General features: G+C 35.1%; 1 protein-coding gene across 8 annotated transcripts in view; it reads right to left on the bottom strand.

Annotated features, from left to right (window-relative positions):
• The window catches only part of LOC109414220 (titin), a 74,387-nt gene that overhangs the window by 31,465 nt on the left and 26,990 nt on the right, over window positions 1-15,932 (bottom strand). For 4 of the 8 annotated variants that reach the window (XM_062852073.1, XM_029859742.2, XM_062852074.1 and 1 more), the window contains one exon: window positions 1,616-3,339. In XM_062852073.1, coding sequence (XP_062708057.1) covers window positions 1,616-3,339 — 1,724 coding nt within the window. Of the gene's footprint in view, window positions 1-1,615; window positions 3,340-14,990; window positions 15,140-15,164; window positions 15,535-15,932 lie in introns of those variants that run through there. The other 4 variants (XM_029859741.2, XM_062852078.1, XM_062852075.1 and 1 more) reach the window with 4 other exon arrangements.

Raw genomic sequence — 15,932 nt, forward strand, 5'->3', positions numbered from 1 at the left:
TACTTTTTTCTCGTTACTGAGTTATGGTCAATTATGTGAAAATGATCATGTAAGCCTATATTATATGGTCATTTTTCACAAAATTTGCCATAATTCAGGAACGAAAATTAAGTGCATTCCAAAAATTTTAGCGATCAAAGCTTATGAAATTACCTTCTCAAAAATATTTTTTTTTTTAATTTTCCACGAGTTCGGACATAGTTTTTCCGATGAATTTTCTCAACGGTGAAAAATTTTGTGGAAAACTTTTCCCATTTCATATTTTTTTGGATTCCTGAGAAAAAACTTTGATTTTTCAAAGAAAAGGCTTTTATGGCACATTTGGACATTTTTCAACAAAATTGGCCATAACTTAAAAACGAAATAAAGTGCATACCAAAACTTTCAGCGATTAAAGCTTATAAAATAGCCTTCTCAAAAATATTTTTTCGAAAATTTTCCACGAGTTCGGGCATAGTTTTTTTCGGCTTTAATTTACGAATTTTCTCAACTGTGGAAAATTTTGTGGGAAACTTTTTCCAGTTCATATTTTTGTTTTATTTCTGAGAAAGTTTGCTTTCATTTTCTAAAAAAAACTTTGCTTCTACGATGCTTCGTTCTTGAGTTATGATTTTTCAAAGTAAGTAGTGTCAGGGGAAAACAAAACAAAAATCCACCTGAGTTTTCCGGGAAAATAGGCGACCCTGAATTTTCCTCAATTTTTTTTGTTCATATATCCATGAGCACTGCCTGTGGAAAATGTTTCATGAAAATCTGAGACCCTTCGGCCAATTTGATAATTGAGCGACGTCGGTGGTGTAGTGGTAAGCGTGGTTGCCTCTCACCCCAGGTCTAGGCTTAATCCTAGTCGACGCCGTCTGTATTTCTGGGGCAAAAACATCTGATCATGCCTTCCCTTAGATAGGAAGTAAAGCTGTAGGTCCCGGCCCATGTGTTTATGGATTTGATGTGTTGGGTCCCAGGGGCTGTCTTCCTGGGCATCGGAATTTAAGGCTTAACAACTAGACCAAGCCGACGTAACACAAAACTGGCGCCGAATTGTGCTAGTTAACCCGAAAAAAGATGAAGAAAGATTTCCTCCTTCAAAAAATGTTAAAGTTGCCGAAAAGTTATCTAGGATTTTCGTTATTTTTGGAAACAAATGTGACCTATTAGCCAACTATCTGTAGAGCACGTCGATTAGTGACCGCTTAATGCGCAAAACAATAGGGGTACTCACTAAACAGATTAAATTGCTGCGTAAGCCATGATTTTCTGCTTACTTGAAATGTTTCATGATGTTGCGAATAAAATAATCACAGATTGCCTTGGTGATCGCGACGTTTAATCAGTTTAATCAGTTTACGCTGTTAAGTGAATCCCCCTAATACTAAGTTTAATCAGCAGTCAAAGTTCAAATGAAACGTAGAGTCAAAAAGATAGAGAGAAATAGATTATTTAAATATTAGCTAGCAAAGAGACAAGAATGGTCACACAGAGACTTTTTATTAGCATGGAATGTATGGCATTCCCACTTTAGTATTATTATTATTCGATTGCATCCAATTCTTTCAACCTCGAATGTTAGTGATCAGCGAGCTTTGCGTCAGTAAGCGAAAATTGGCCGATACCTTACATCACTTACCTGTTCCTTTGATTTTTTCACTTCCTCCCACAGATACGTCTGCGGGGGAACGGCCGGCTTTTCGGGATGTTCTACTTTGTCATCATCGGCATGCGATGTGGCTGAGGGGAACTCTTCGATCACTTCACTCGGAGTCGTTGGCAGTTTTTCGACAGTTGACTCTGTTTCTTTGGCGTGAGTTTCTGCAGGTGCTTGTTCTGCGATATCAGCTTGGATGGGATCATGGTTTAAAGATTCAGCTGCATTTTCTTCTTTGGGTAATTCTATTTGGAAGGATTTCTTGTCCTCATATTGAATATCAATGGATGCAGGTTTTATGTTTGTATCAGACACTTTCGCAGTCTCCATCGTTTGGCAAGGGACTGGTACAGTTTCCTGCAATACTTTCTGATGCTCTGGTACCATTTCTTTCTTTGTTTCAACTTTCGATTTCTCTTCTTCATCTTCAGGGGTTGTTTTCTTTTGTGCGTTATCAGCATCGTTTTTCCTCGCTTTCTGCAATACTTTTTGATGCTCTGGTATCAATTCTTTCTTTGTTTCAACTTTCGGTTTCTCTTTTTCATCTTTAGGGATTGTTTTCTTTTGTTCGTTATCAGCATCGTTTTTACTCGCTTCCTGTAATACTTTTTGATGCTCTGGTACCAATTCTTTCTTTGTTTCAACTTTCGGTTTCTCTTTTTCACCTTTAGTGGCTACTTTCTTTTGTTCGTTATCAGCATCGTTTTTCCTCGCTTCCTGCAATACTTGTTGATGCTCTTGTACCAATTCTTTCTTTATTTCAACTTTCGGTTTCTCTTCGTTATCAGGATCGATTTTCCTCGTTTCCTTTTCCTCCTTTTGCTCTTCCATTTCAGTCTTCTGACATAACATTTTTGCAGATTCCTGTAATGTACTCGAAGCCTCTGGTTCTGATTTCTTTTTTGTATCTTCTTTGGTTTTCTCATTTTCGCCTTCAGTCTCTTTTTTGTTTTCACTGACTTCAGCCTTTTTCTTTTCTTTCCTTTCGTCCCGCTCATCATCTTTCATTTCACTCGTTTGACATGAAATTTTGGCAGGTATTTGAACTACATTCAGAAGCACTGGTTCTGGTTCCTTTCTCATATCTGCTTCCAGTTTCTTCTTTTCTTCATGAGCTTCTACTTTCTTCTTACCATCATCTGCCTTGTTCTTTTCCTCCATTACCGTTAAATTTTGTTCCATTGCATTCTTTTGGAAAGAAGCTTTTGCAGGTTCCTCTAAAGTTTTCAGAAGTACTGATTCTGATTCCTTTTTTGAGACTGCTTTAGTTTTCTCTTTTTCCTCAACAACTTCTTTATTTTCTTGGGCATCAGCCTTATTTTCCGTTACTTCCATCTCCTCTGCTTCATCTTCGTCTTCCTCCATTTCTTCTTCCTCTTCTTCTTCATCATCCAGCTCTTCCTCTTCTTCTTCCTCTACTTCTTCTTCCACCTCTTCTTCTGCTTCCTCCTCTTCCTCTTCCGAATCATCTTTGCTTACTCCTACCGCTTTCTCTTTCTGCCCGAACACATTTTCTTCTCGATCAGGTTTCTTTTGTTGAAGAGCAGGGCTTTCAGTCTGTACGGTGTTCTTCAGGTTACCGTTCTCGTCTTGAGCAATGGTCCTCTTTTGAGGGTCAGCTGAGATTTGGCTGACACCACCCAGGCGTTGCTGCTCAAGCACAGTGCGCTCTGGTTCTCCAACATTTCGCAACGACACTAAATGGGAGACGAGAGAAAAAAAACCGATTTTATTACATGTGTTAGACGAACATATTGGCGATGTGATAGTTATTTACGAATGGCAATTCGGTAATGGAATGTAAGGAATATAAAAAACTGTTGATTGAAAATACAGTAAATGCAAAAAATCAAGCTCAATTGATACGATATTTGGTAAATACATATTGTCTTAAATATGAGATGACCGACCTTATTAAATGTTCAAACCAACATTTTTAATTGAATCAGTTTCTGCTAACGAATGGTATTTCGTAATCTGCTACTGTTTAGCTATCAAATAACAAGGGATTCATGAATATTGAATTTCGTAAACATTGAAATGAATCGATTTTTCCTTAGCGGTGTTCCGTAACGCAAAATGGAAACATTGTCAAAAATTCATGCTTGGTATGAATACTAGATACACTATTAGCTTAGATATCACTGTATAACTTCAAAAAGATATCCTAGAGTTGGATTCAATAAACGAAACTTTAATGAAAGAGCTATTTTGCAATAGAACGATTTATACAAAATAAAGAGTGGTCGGTCAAAATTTGGTCACACCATTTTTTTTTTCATAACTTTAGACTGCGTCCACCAAAACAGCTTATTTTTGGACCAGTAATGGTACATCATATGAAGCTTATACCATAAAATTTCCATCAAAATCCATTAAGTAACGGTTGAAATATAAGTAAAACCAAGGACTTTAAAATGGCAAATCTCAGGATTCAACAATATCTCCGCAAATACTAAACCGATTTTGATGAAAATTTTATGGTCGATGCGTTTTAGAACGTAGATTTTGATTACCCTTTTGATTTGGGTCATGTATTGGTATTGAAATTAACTATAATTGTGTATTTTTGCTGTTAGGGGACTCCAAAATCTTCAAAACTACATAAATTATTAGATATATTCGATTACCTACGTTTTCTTTCAATGGATCAATTCTGATACAAACCTACGTTGACTGATGCGATGTGGTCTATTCTCAGTAATCGTCCATAGACCACGTTACGTTTTAGAGTGGGTACACGGAGGTAAGTAAACGATTTAAAATGGGGTCAGATAGCCTCACATGGTGAACTGCGTAAAATTTTAACTTCTTTTTATCAATCTCGTTCAAACGACTTCATATGTCCTTGTCAGAGTTTGTGTTGTAGTGTACATTTATCTCTGTTATCACTTGTCGAAGCAACCAAAACAATCCTATCTATAAAAAACTGACAATATATATTCGCCGTATTTAATGGAGTTGTTTATAACGATCATCAGAGATCGGAAATCATATTGATGAACAGTAGAGCTCCAATAAATATTTTCAAAAACCTTATAACTCTGTTGTCGTTAAGTAGAAACGTGGTCTACGAAATCGCATGAATAACATACAATAAAACATAAGTTTTAAAAAACATATATAAGGGGTTTCACTCAAGAGCGTAAAATGTTCGTTTCATAAAATTGAGATTGAAATAACCAAGAATGCCTTGGTTATCGCATTGTTTACGCGAAAAATATTTAACGTAGCGCTTTACGCCGTTTAGTGAATTCTTTTTATATTTTATTCATAGATGACAGCTGCTTTGAACTGTAGCGATGTGCGTGTAAAGAAGAAACACGTACATGTCGATGAATTTGTGTCACAATATATTGAAACTACGATAATAGTCGTGAATATATTGCTTCCAAGCTTTTTCCACAATTCATACGATTTAGATGTATCGAAGAAACGACCAGTTTCCAATCAATGAGCAATGATTTGTAGTTATTGTTACATGTTTTTCACGATTGTTTTATTTGGCCTTTATTTTTATGGTTAAAAGAGTTAGTTGTACAGGGGGTGGCCACAATGTTTGGGATAGGCAACTTTTTATCTTCCACAAAAAAATTCAACATACTGTAACTTTTCATAGAGTGCATCAAAAAATCTCAAATTTTTATTGTTTATCAATCTGTTATATGTGCATCTTTGGTACAAATTTGGGCTCGATTGAATAATTTTTCGCGGAGTTCGATACGGACGGACAATCATCAAGCCCAAGCTCCCCAAGATCAATTACAAAATGGATCAGAATCTTGCAGCTGCGGTATTGGGGCCACATCATCAGAAGGCCGGAGAACCACCTTCTAAAACTAGCAGCGGAATACAGATTACCGTATCGTAAACGCGGAAGGTCTTCTTTCACATGGTGGGACACCATAGCACAGAGTCTTTGGAGATTCGATAATATATCGGTGGATGAATGGTATGAGTTAGCTGGAGATAAAGAAAAATTCAACAATAAAATAGAAGACCTATATAACGTTCCTGAGTCTGCATCAGAGGATGAGGAAAACAACTCTTGAAAAAGGTAATTGCAGTCATTGCCACACGTACACGAAATGGAACATGAACGCATACATAAATACGCACAAGCAAACACCTTCACAGACACGCTCTCTCACACACACACACACACACACACACACACACACACACATACCCCCACACACACACACACACACACACACACACACACACACACACACACACACACACACACACACACACACACACACACACACACACACACACACACACACACACACACACACACACACACACACAAACACGCACACACACACACACACACACACAAACACGCACACACACACACACACACACCACACTTTGGATTACTGTAATCATCTGTCAACTGTCAACTGTCAATTTGGTCGTCTTGTTCTTCGATAGCGAAACATCTTTCAACCAACGAGTTCACCATTCCATAAATGTACACTTACAAATTTACAGCAACACAATCCATACACATATTCACAATCATACTGCAAACAGCCTCAACACAACCATTTGTGAAAACATACACACACGCACAACCACACATAAACGCGCACACACTTACACACACACACACACACACACACACACACACACACACACACACACACACACACACACACACACACACACACACACACACACACACACACACACACACACACACACAAAATGATAGAAGCAAACATATGATGCACATTTCAGCCAATAAAATAACTTTTGCAAAATAAGTAATAAGTAGGTAATAACCCAAGGAAAATTTCAGTATTTTTTTTTTTTACTCAATGTGCATCTAGATGTGAGGGAGGATGGGTGGATGCTTCTATCATTTGAAACAAGAAAAAAACACATGCAAGCACGTACTATACAAACATAATTCACATACACACCTTAGAATACTCTTTTCAAAACAACATTCAGTTCATACACACAAACTACGAACACAAACATATAAAATGATAGAAGCAAACATTTAATGCGCATTTCAGTCAAAACAAATAAAAGTAGTAAAATTCTTCTTAGCGCATTTAGATGTGAGGGAGGATGGGTGGATGCTTCTATCATTTCAATTGAATTTGATGAGTTTAGTTAATACTTTTTAATTTACTATATAACAACATATCAATATTTTAATTGTAAATCCGAAACGTTTCTAGATGTACTTTTTTTTTTATTTTTATTTTTTTTTTTTTTTTATTTTTATTTTTTTTTTTTTCAATATACTGCTAATTAACATTTTATTTCAGCAGGATTCAGGTAAATTCATCGAATAATATAAAAAAAATATTGAAAAATATGTAACTAGGGCGAGCGTAGCACTGATATGTATTTTATTCGACGTGCAATGTTAATATTATTTTATATTTCAGATTATCAACCGAACAATCTAGTAATTCAACCAAATACCATCAAGACGATAAGGAAACAAGGATGATTCGAGCAGACAACTGATTCGAAGAAGGCTAACAATGGTGTGCCTGAACGTTGACCAAGAGTATCCTTTGCAGTTTACCCTTCCACTAACAACACCCAAATTCCCGTGACACCTAGGCCTGAGAGATCGTAGAGTTGTCTACATTTTTCATAGGTGTCCAAAACTAACCATCCTTTCCCATTCCCCAGCAGTCGCAAGGACGTGGCCAGGACAGTGCTCGACCATTGGAGGATTGCGTCAGTCTTGTCTAAGAGTCAGAGATTAGTCCCAAATCTTTGTGCTTTGGTTCAGACGGGAAGGAGGCAACCCTCATAACAGCGGTCTAGGACTGTACCACCTACGAATTTGTGCGACTCGCTTAATGCTAATGCTAATGCTAATGCTAATGATTGAATAATTTTTCGCGGAGTTAGAACCGTTCGGGTAAAACACTATTTTTTAGACAACTCATTTTTGAGCTGTCATATCTCTGAAACCAGTGAACCGAATTGAATGAATTTTTTAACGTTTATCAACAATGTATTGATACTTAATACAACGTTATGAAATGTAATATTTTTTCACGGCAAATTAAGTTATACCGGGTTGAAAGTTTTACCCATATAAAGGAAAATAAGTCAAATTTACGATACCACACAAAAATTACTAAATGTGTTCTTCCTTTAATCTTAATAGGCTCTAATATATCTGATTAAAGATAACTTGAGAACAGAAGTGGAAAATCTTTGGACATCAACACTAAAATTTATTGACATTGACGTAAACAAATTACATTTTTTCGAGAAAAATTCAAAAAGTGTCAATCCATGATAACTTTTTTCAACGTTCAAAAAGTATCTATGTTTTAATAGTTTGTGAAGCATTTGTATATTGTTAGTGTACGTTCAAAATTTCATTCAATTCGGTTCACTGGTTTCCGAGATATGACAGCTCAAAAATGAGTTGTTTAAAAAATAGTGTTTTACCCGAACGGTTCTTACTTTGCGAAAGATCAACCAATCGAGCCCAAACTTGTACCAATGATGCACATATAATAGGTTGACAAACAGTCAAAATTTGAGATTTTTTGATGCACTCTATGAATAGTTATAGCATGTTGAACTTTTTTGTTAGAGAAAAAAAGTTGCCTATCCCAAACATTTTGGCCATCTCTGTATTTGGTGAAGCAACACCATCTTTAACAATTGGGATGTAGATAGTGTCTAAGTGAATAACGGCTTAATCATTCTTAGTCATCACTCCCCTCTCCTCTAGCTCAATGTTTTTTAACTGAAACACTGTTGTGATTTTCTGTCAAAAAAAAAAATAATATTGAAAAAAAAATCAAAAAAAGGACAGACTGTGACCACCACCCATCACGTTATCAATCAACCCCCCCTCCATATTCCGCTCCCCCTCTCCCTATCACCACGTGACTTAGTGAAGGCCTCTTACTAGAATGGAATGAGGATTTCCTGAAGTCTATTTGGATTATGTGCAGATGAAATATAAACTTCAAACAATATCACTTCCTGCGCACCATGCGGCTCCATTGTAACCTGATAGAAAAAAAAATTCCTGCTTAGCGCAAAAATGCGCAAACAGTCACCTACATATCCAAAAACTAGACAAAATTTTACGTCAGATATGGGATATGGCGTCGTTTTCTGATGTTTCCTAAACGAGTACTGGATCTCTTTAATACGAAGTTTTTCTTCAAAATTTCATAAAAGTCAATATTTTTGCATGTTGTAAAAACATGATAATTTTGTGATTAGATTCCAAACAAACCCTGAAATGTTATGGGTATTTATACCCAAAAACACCAATAATATGGTCGCATTATCCAAATATTCCTGAGTTTCACAACGAGCTCATGATGAAAGCTCATAAAATAAAGACAACTAACACTAGTAAAATACCACACAAAACCTCAACTATGAAAAAATCTACAAGACTCGATTTTTGACCAAATGACTTGAAAATTTGAGGTTTTCTTGGTTGAAGTATCTACAATAGAAGAAAAATATTAGAAAAATAAAAAAAATGAAGTCGATTTTTGAGGTTTTGTCCGGCTTCCGGCCACTTTGCTACGGTCACAGATGAGAAACAGTATTGCAAACAAAAAGGTCCAATTGAATTATCATTTTAACCTATCATTCAACATGCGATTGTAATAGTGGAAGTTGAAACTAGATTCTATTTTTGATTCACGTAAACATCGAGCACATGGTTTTTCTGTCATAATACTGGGTAGAACTGATGAATGCTCTGTATGCGTATAAAATGCTGATATCGTGTCAAATTATTGCTTGTATGCATACGGCCTTATCAGCATCATTAATGTAATTCAAGGGCTTTTATGTATTGCGAATGCTGATGGTGAGCTTATTTGCATTGTTAATACTGCATTAAAGCTTGAAAGTACTATCAATGCTGATTTGAGGCCTATTATTAATGCTAATGGTTACTTGGACCGTTCATATCGATTTCAGAATCTAAGAAACTCGAAGGTCGAACGTCACCACGGTATCGCCTCTCCGTGAAAAGAACAATAGATGTTTGACTCGGATTTACCGAAAGGCCATATTGGCCTTGAAGGACGCTTTGCATCAAATCGAAAAGGGTGCTGATGCCCATACCAAGTAACAGGTTAGGTAGTTAGGTAGTACCCCCCCCCCCCTAGGGCCATCAAGAGATTTGAAAAAAGCAAACCTATGTAATGCCCACACCCACTCAATCGCTTCTATGGTTACAACACTCCGCGCCGAAGCCAGAGAATCATAACTACATGAAAGACATCAGATTCATCCGAAGATGTAATATCCACACATCCGGGAAGTGTGTACTGAATAAACATTCCAAAACTTCCTCAGATTCCTAAGATAAATTTTTTTTATAGTAGTGATAGTAGTGATCTAATACACTTTTATGAGAAGGTGTTACATCACACTTCATATACACTGAAACAAAAACGGAGGTAAAAACCCTTCAAATGTATTTTTTTTTGCCTAGACATTCGTTTAGCCGAGGTAAATGAAAATTTGAATTATTGCAATTTTGTGAGTATTTTTCGAGCATATACACCAAGAACTTTAGTTAATGGTATGTTACCAAGATAATTGATTTTAAAAGTTCATTTATTAGTGAAATTCAAATATATATTACAAAAAAAAGTCCCGATAAAGAGAAACTTAAATGTAAGCTATAGTGGTTGTTTTGAAAAAAATGACACAGAATGATTGTTGGCAATGCTTTAATTATTGCATAAAATGTCATGAGAAAATATTTAATTATTATTTAGGTTTTTGGTTTACGGTCAAAAGAAGCTTGATAAAGTTGAAAATAGACAGATCTGCATAGGTATAAAGATGCATCCTTGAGTGCATAATTAGCAACTAGTTAAAATACACAAAAATAAAAACCAAAAAAAAAAAGATGCATCCTAATTACTCTGTAGTATAAATGTATAACACTAGCATTATTGAATGAATGTGCAGCAATATATTGTGAATGTGTCTTAGTTTTAAATTTTTGAAAATCATTGAAAAATTGATGTTTTAGTCACCTTTCAGAAGTCATTGTATATTTTGTATTGAATCGCTTCAATTAACATATTTTTAATTTTTCCCAAAACTAAAATATTTTAAGGAAATCCAATACACTCTAGAATCATTTTTCCTAAAACTACACGGAAAATAAAATTGTCTATGAAAAAAATGAAAATTAAAATATTTTAACAATAATCATAAAATCTCAAAATCTTTTCGCCTCAAAAAATTCGTCTCCCAAATAGGCTTTCAGGAAAAATATAAAAGTGTGGGGATGTTCAAAAATAAAAATTAGAAAAATCAAAAACCGAAATTCACAAAATCGAGAATTAAAAAAAATCATCTTCCAAAACATGTTTAAATCGATTTTAGATCATGAAAAATGATATTTAGATCAAAATCAAAAAATTGGGTATTAGAGGGTTAAGTGTTTAGTATTGTGTTGTACCATGTTGTGAATGCATACGGTTTGGTTTATTGATGTGTCCTTTGTTGCGTTCAGTTTATTCCTGCGTGGAATGGGCTTAAAGTTTCTGCTCCCTGATGGGGTTGAGACGCGCGACAGAATTTACTAGATATGTTTTCGTATAGAAAAGTGGACGATTGTCGGCGAAAATTAGTGTTTATTGATCCATTGTCTAATCACATCACCATCCATAGGTGACTCCCAGATTGACAATGTACCCTACCAGAGCGTTAATGATTAATCATTAATTTAATCATGATTAATGATTAATGATTAAGATTAATCAAAACCATTAATCATAATCACAAAAAAATCTTATTTAATCATTAATTATTAATCTTAATCACACTGTTCTTGCAATCTAATCATTAATCACTAATCATAATCATAAGAAAAAATACTAATCAATCATTAATCATTCATCACCAAAAATGATTCATCATATAAAATATATGATCCAATTTAAATTGGTTCAAATGCTGTTCTAAATAATATAACTTATGATTCTTTTTTCAAAAATCTCCCGGACAGAGTTACTCTTTACTTTTGAAACTTCAAAAACATGTTAAACAATAAATATATTTTAATCATTTCCAGTTTTTTGTGATTGATTAATCATTTTTAATCATTGTGATTGATTAGCCATTTTTAATCATTAATCATAATCAATAATCACAGATAAAACCAATTTTAATCATTAATCATAATCTTTAATCATCCTTAAAATCAAATTAATCATTAATCATAATCAATAATCACCAAAATTAGAATTTTAATCATCAATGATTAATCATGATTAAAATTTTTGTTAATCATGAACGCTCTGTACCCTACCTTACTAACAAAAATTCCTTCCTGAGACAAACGTGGAGAAGTGATTCGCGGTCTTTATAACAACGTTTGTCTTACTAACATTCCCTCCCATCCTCGATGACCGCAAGGACGTGGCCGGCGCCGTTATTGACCTTACTAAAGTTGAAAGCTCTTGAACTATGTACATTGAGAATAGTAGGCTAATCCGAAGCCCTCCATTGGTTCCTTGTGCAATTCCGATTGCTCTGGTCAATCACGGAGTAGCAACTACGAATTGTGCAGTCATCTATGCTCATGCTCATGCTTATGCTAGAGCGAAGCGGTATATCTTACACTTCCTCTCTAACAGATACTATGAAGGTTGGGCGATTACCTATGTTAAGTAATCTAAGATCTGTACTACGTAAGTACTCCATCAAACTGAGGTTTCTCAAGTTAATATTTGAGCTGCTCCAAATGATACAGTGAGCATTGGTATCACTGCCAACGATTAGCGGAAGGCCTTTTGAAGTGCAGTGTGCAATGACTTTTTTGAGAGCATCCGAAGGAAATTATTCATCATGCGCTAAATAAACCGAACAATAGATGTACTTTCTGCTGATGTTTCAAACAGATACCGTCAAGGCGCCATTCACCGTGTGTCTTCGAATATTTTTTCATTATTTCCATATTATGATTGAATGATATGACAATTTCCCTTCAATTTCACCAATACAACACTTATGTATTGTTACCATGTCAAAACGCTCATTAGAAACATTTAAAAGTATCATTTTGATACTAAAGTGTGTTTACATGAAGCGGGTTTCTGCTCGTTCACTGCATTCATAGTGAAAAAACGAATACTGCGCTAAGGTGATTTAAGCGATAAACTAAATGTAGTAACGTTTTTATTCCACCAAGAAGCAATTAAATTCACATATCAGGTATATATTTTGCATTACCGAAGTAAGTTTAACAAGAAAGTACGATTACTCGTACTTTTTAATTGAAGCAAAAAGGCACGGTAAATGGGTACCCTAAAAATCAATGGTCTCCATTCACCGTGCCCCATATTGTCCCATATATCAAGAAAAAATCGAAAATTTGAACTTTCGTTTTTCTAATAAAATCTTGCAAGTTATTACTTGAAATGAATTTAAACGAAGAAAATTCCCTTGGCTGGGATGTTTTGATTATTTTTAAACAAAGTAGAATAAATTTTCTCATACACGGTGAATGGGTCCCTACTACCACGGTGAATGGTGACCTACCACGGAATTAGGCGACCTTACTACCCTTTACTAATTGTACTATATCACCAAATTTTGTTAAAAATTTTCTACTTCTGTGGATATTGCTATAATTTTAGCCTATAATGAAGGCAATTAAAAGCGGCATCAACAATGTTTATAAGACTGGTGTCAAATGACAGCCCTTATTTACCCCGAATCCTCTTAGATCCACGGTGAATGGTGTCTTGACGGTACATCAATTGTGACAGCATATACATCTCTGGTGTAGCAATGACTGCATTGTTGATAAGTACACAGGCTCGAGACATAACATGCAAGTTTACCATTTCATTTTTACTGAAAGCAGAAAACACCTACATACACGCTAAGAAAAAGTTACTCTAAAATGAGTAAGATTCACACAAAACTGAGCTAAACTGGAACAGCTCAAAAAATGAGTGAATTGCATTTCCATCGATAGCGCTGGCTTAAGTGCAAAAATCCAACTGGTTTAAGCCGTATAATTGCTGGATGGTTCAGCAAGTTGAAAAATAATTGCTGATACTCAGTAATTTGTATTGCTGAATGCAACCAGCACGCAAAAAATGAGCAAAGTTTGCTGATTACCAGCAAAAATATTTTGCAGTGAAGGTCCTTGGACTAAAACCACTTGGGCTGTACCATTTAGCATGAGTCTGTAAAGAATTATCATTGTTGTTCTTTTATGCTGAAGATTGATTTGAACTATTATAATCGCAGCCACCATCCAAACTAGGCAGGATAAAATTCTTTTCAATTACAGCATACTTCGATTTTCTCTTATGTCAACCCCTCTCGGAAATTGTTGGTAATCAACCTGTTTAAGGAGGACACAAATAAATTATAATATAATAATGAAAAATGGCATTTTTTATAATTTTAAGGTGAACTTCGAGTAGCACAGAAAATTTCTTAGCAAATCTGATGACTTAAACAACTGTGTGGGTATTTTTTCATCAAATACTTTAATTATTTATCATCCCCCTTGACGAACCATTGAGCACAGAAAATGAGATTTGTTCCGGCCAATATATTTTTTCTTACTATAATTTAAAATGAGCAAGCCGGGAAGCCTTGATCACTCTTATCACACTTAAGCAAGATTTGGGATCTTCTCACAATTTATAACTTTGATGAAGAGTTAAATCCGACCCAGGTTTTCAAGTGTCAGGCACAATATTTTTACTTTACTTTCAAATCGTTTTTTGTTTTGTTTCTTGTTGCAAAATGTATCTGCATCACCCTCAAAGTTATATCTGAGGTTTTTCATGCGCTATAGGTATCTTAAATTTTACCTATCACTTTTTTACTTCTTTCTTGCTTTTAATTTTTCACTCGAAAAGGATCAGATTTTAAGTATGATACTTATATAAAAGCACTAAAACACTGAATCAGCTATAATAATTCTTCTAAATTGATCTTCAAATTTCGAATAAATTATTTTCAGAAAAAAAAATTACTTTGATATATGAAAACTGCCAATCTCAATATTTCTATGGATTTTTTTATTGATGAGGAAAAATCATCTTCAACAATGCATAAATGAGCGCCAACTTCACACAAATTAGGTCATCCCAGCGGATGGTTCCGTTTCAATCGCTTGCATAAACTATATCACAAAGCGATTAGTTCACCACCGACCGCAAACCAGCGTATAACTTTTGATATTTATTCTCTGTTGATGAAATCGGCGGCTCCCCTTATGACCGATTGAATCTGATTTTAGTGCTACCGGATGTTTTCAAAATGCTGTATTCCCAGACTGAATCTGGTTTATTTTTCCACAAATTTCCCATTTCACTATTACGTTTTCTAAACAGATGAAACACTCGACGTCCGATGTTTGGAGCCATTTTCAATCCACAATACAACACTTCTTTTCACTAGTTAGTTTTTTGGAACAGAGAACTCCCAGCATCAAGCAAAAGTGCATCCGCCTGTCTGGAAAATCAAATGCATTTTGCGCATGATTCCAAATTACCGTAGTTTGCCATCACACCAAAGAATACAACGATCATCTCATGCTCTCGCAACTATGAAATTCTCCAGGAAAACTGCTCTCCAGCATTCAAATTTGTTGCTTCACTATTTTCAGCACACGTGGATTTTTTTACGTTACACTATGTTTTAGTTATTAGGTATTATGAAACAATCCGGTAGAAACGATTATTAAATTGTTATCACATATTTGCTATCGTAATACAATTTTGGGTAATACTTCTACAGCGGTGAGTTGTCTTCTGTCCGCACTGTTTACATGCTGATAAAACTCATGCGGGTGGGTTTAACGCAATATCCTACAACCGCGAATCTACAAACGCGCCATTCCAACTCAGACGTTAATTACACACTATGACGCGAGTGGTAGCGCGGGATTCGGTTGAACTTGAAACCACACAAACATGCTTCCTCTAGGCTGGCCTATTCGATAACGACGATTTCATGTTCGTTACCGGACGGATCATCTTCACGGATTTGAAGGAAGTATTCTACCAACTTTCAAAAATTCTGCCATAGTTTATGCATATATTGAGCATTGTGCAAAGATGGCGTATGCTACTACTGTGTAAGTCATTAATCTAACATTTACAATCTACACATTTAAAAGAGTTGTTTTTTTAACACTTGACCTTTAAATACTTAATATATTTGTAACAATCTTGTTTCGTTGATCCTACACTCAATTTAATTTTTAACAAATTTGAAATGTCTTATCCTGAAGTTAATTTCTACAATATATTGCTCCGCA

This window comes from Aedes albopictus, chromosome 2 (genome assembly GCF_035046485.1).
Source record: "Aedes albopictus strain Foshan chromosome 2, AalbF5, whole genome shotgun sequence".
Lineage (NCBI taxonomy): Eukaryota > Metazoa > Arthropoda > Insecta > Diptera > Culicidae > Aedes > Aedes albopictus.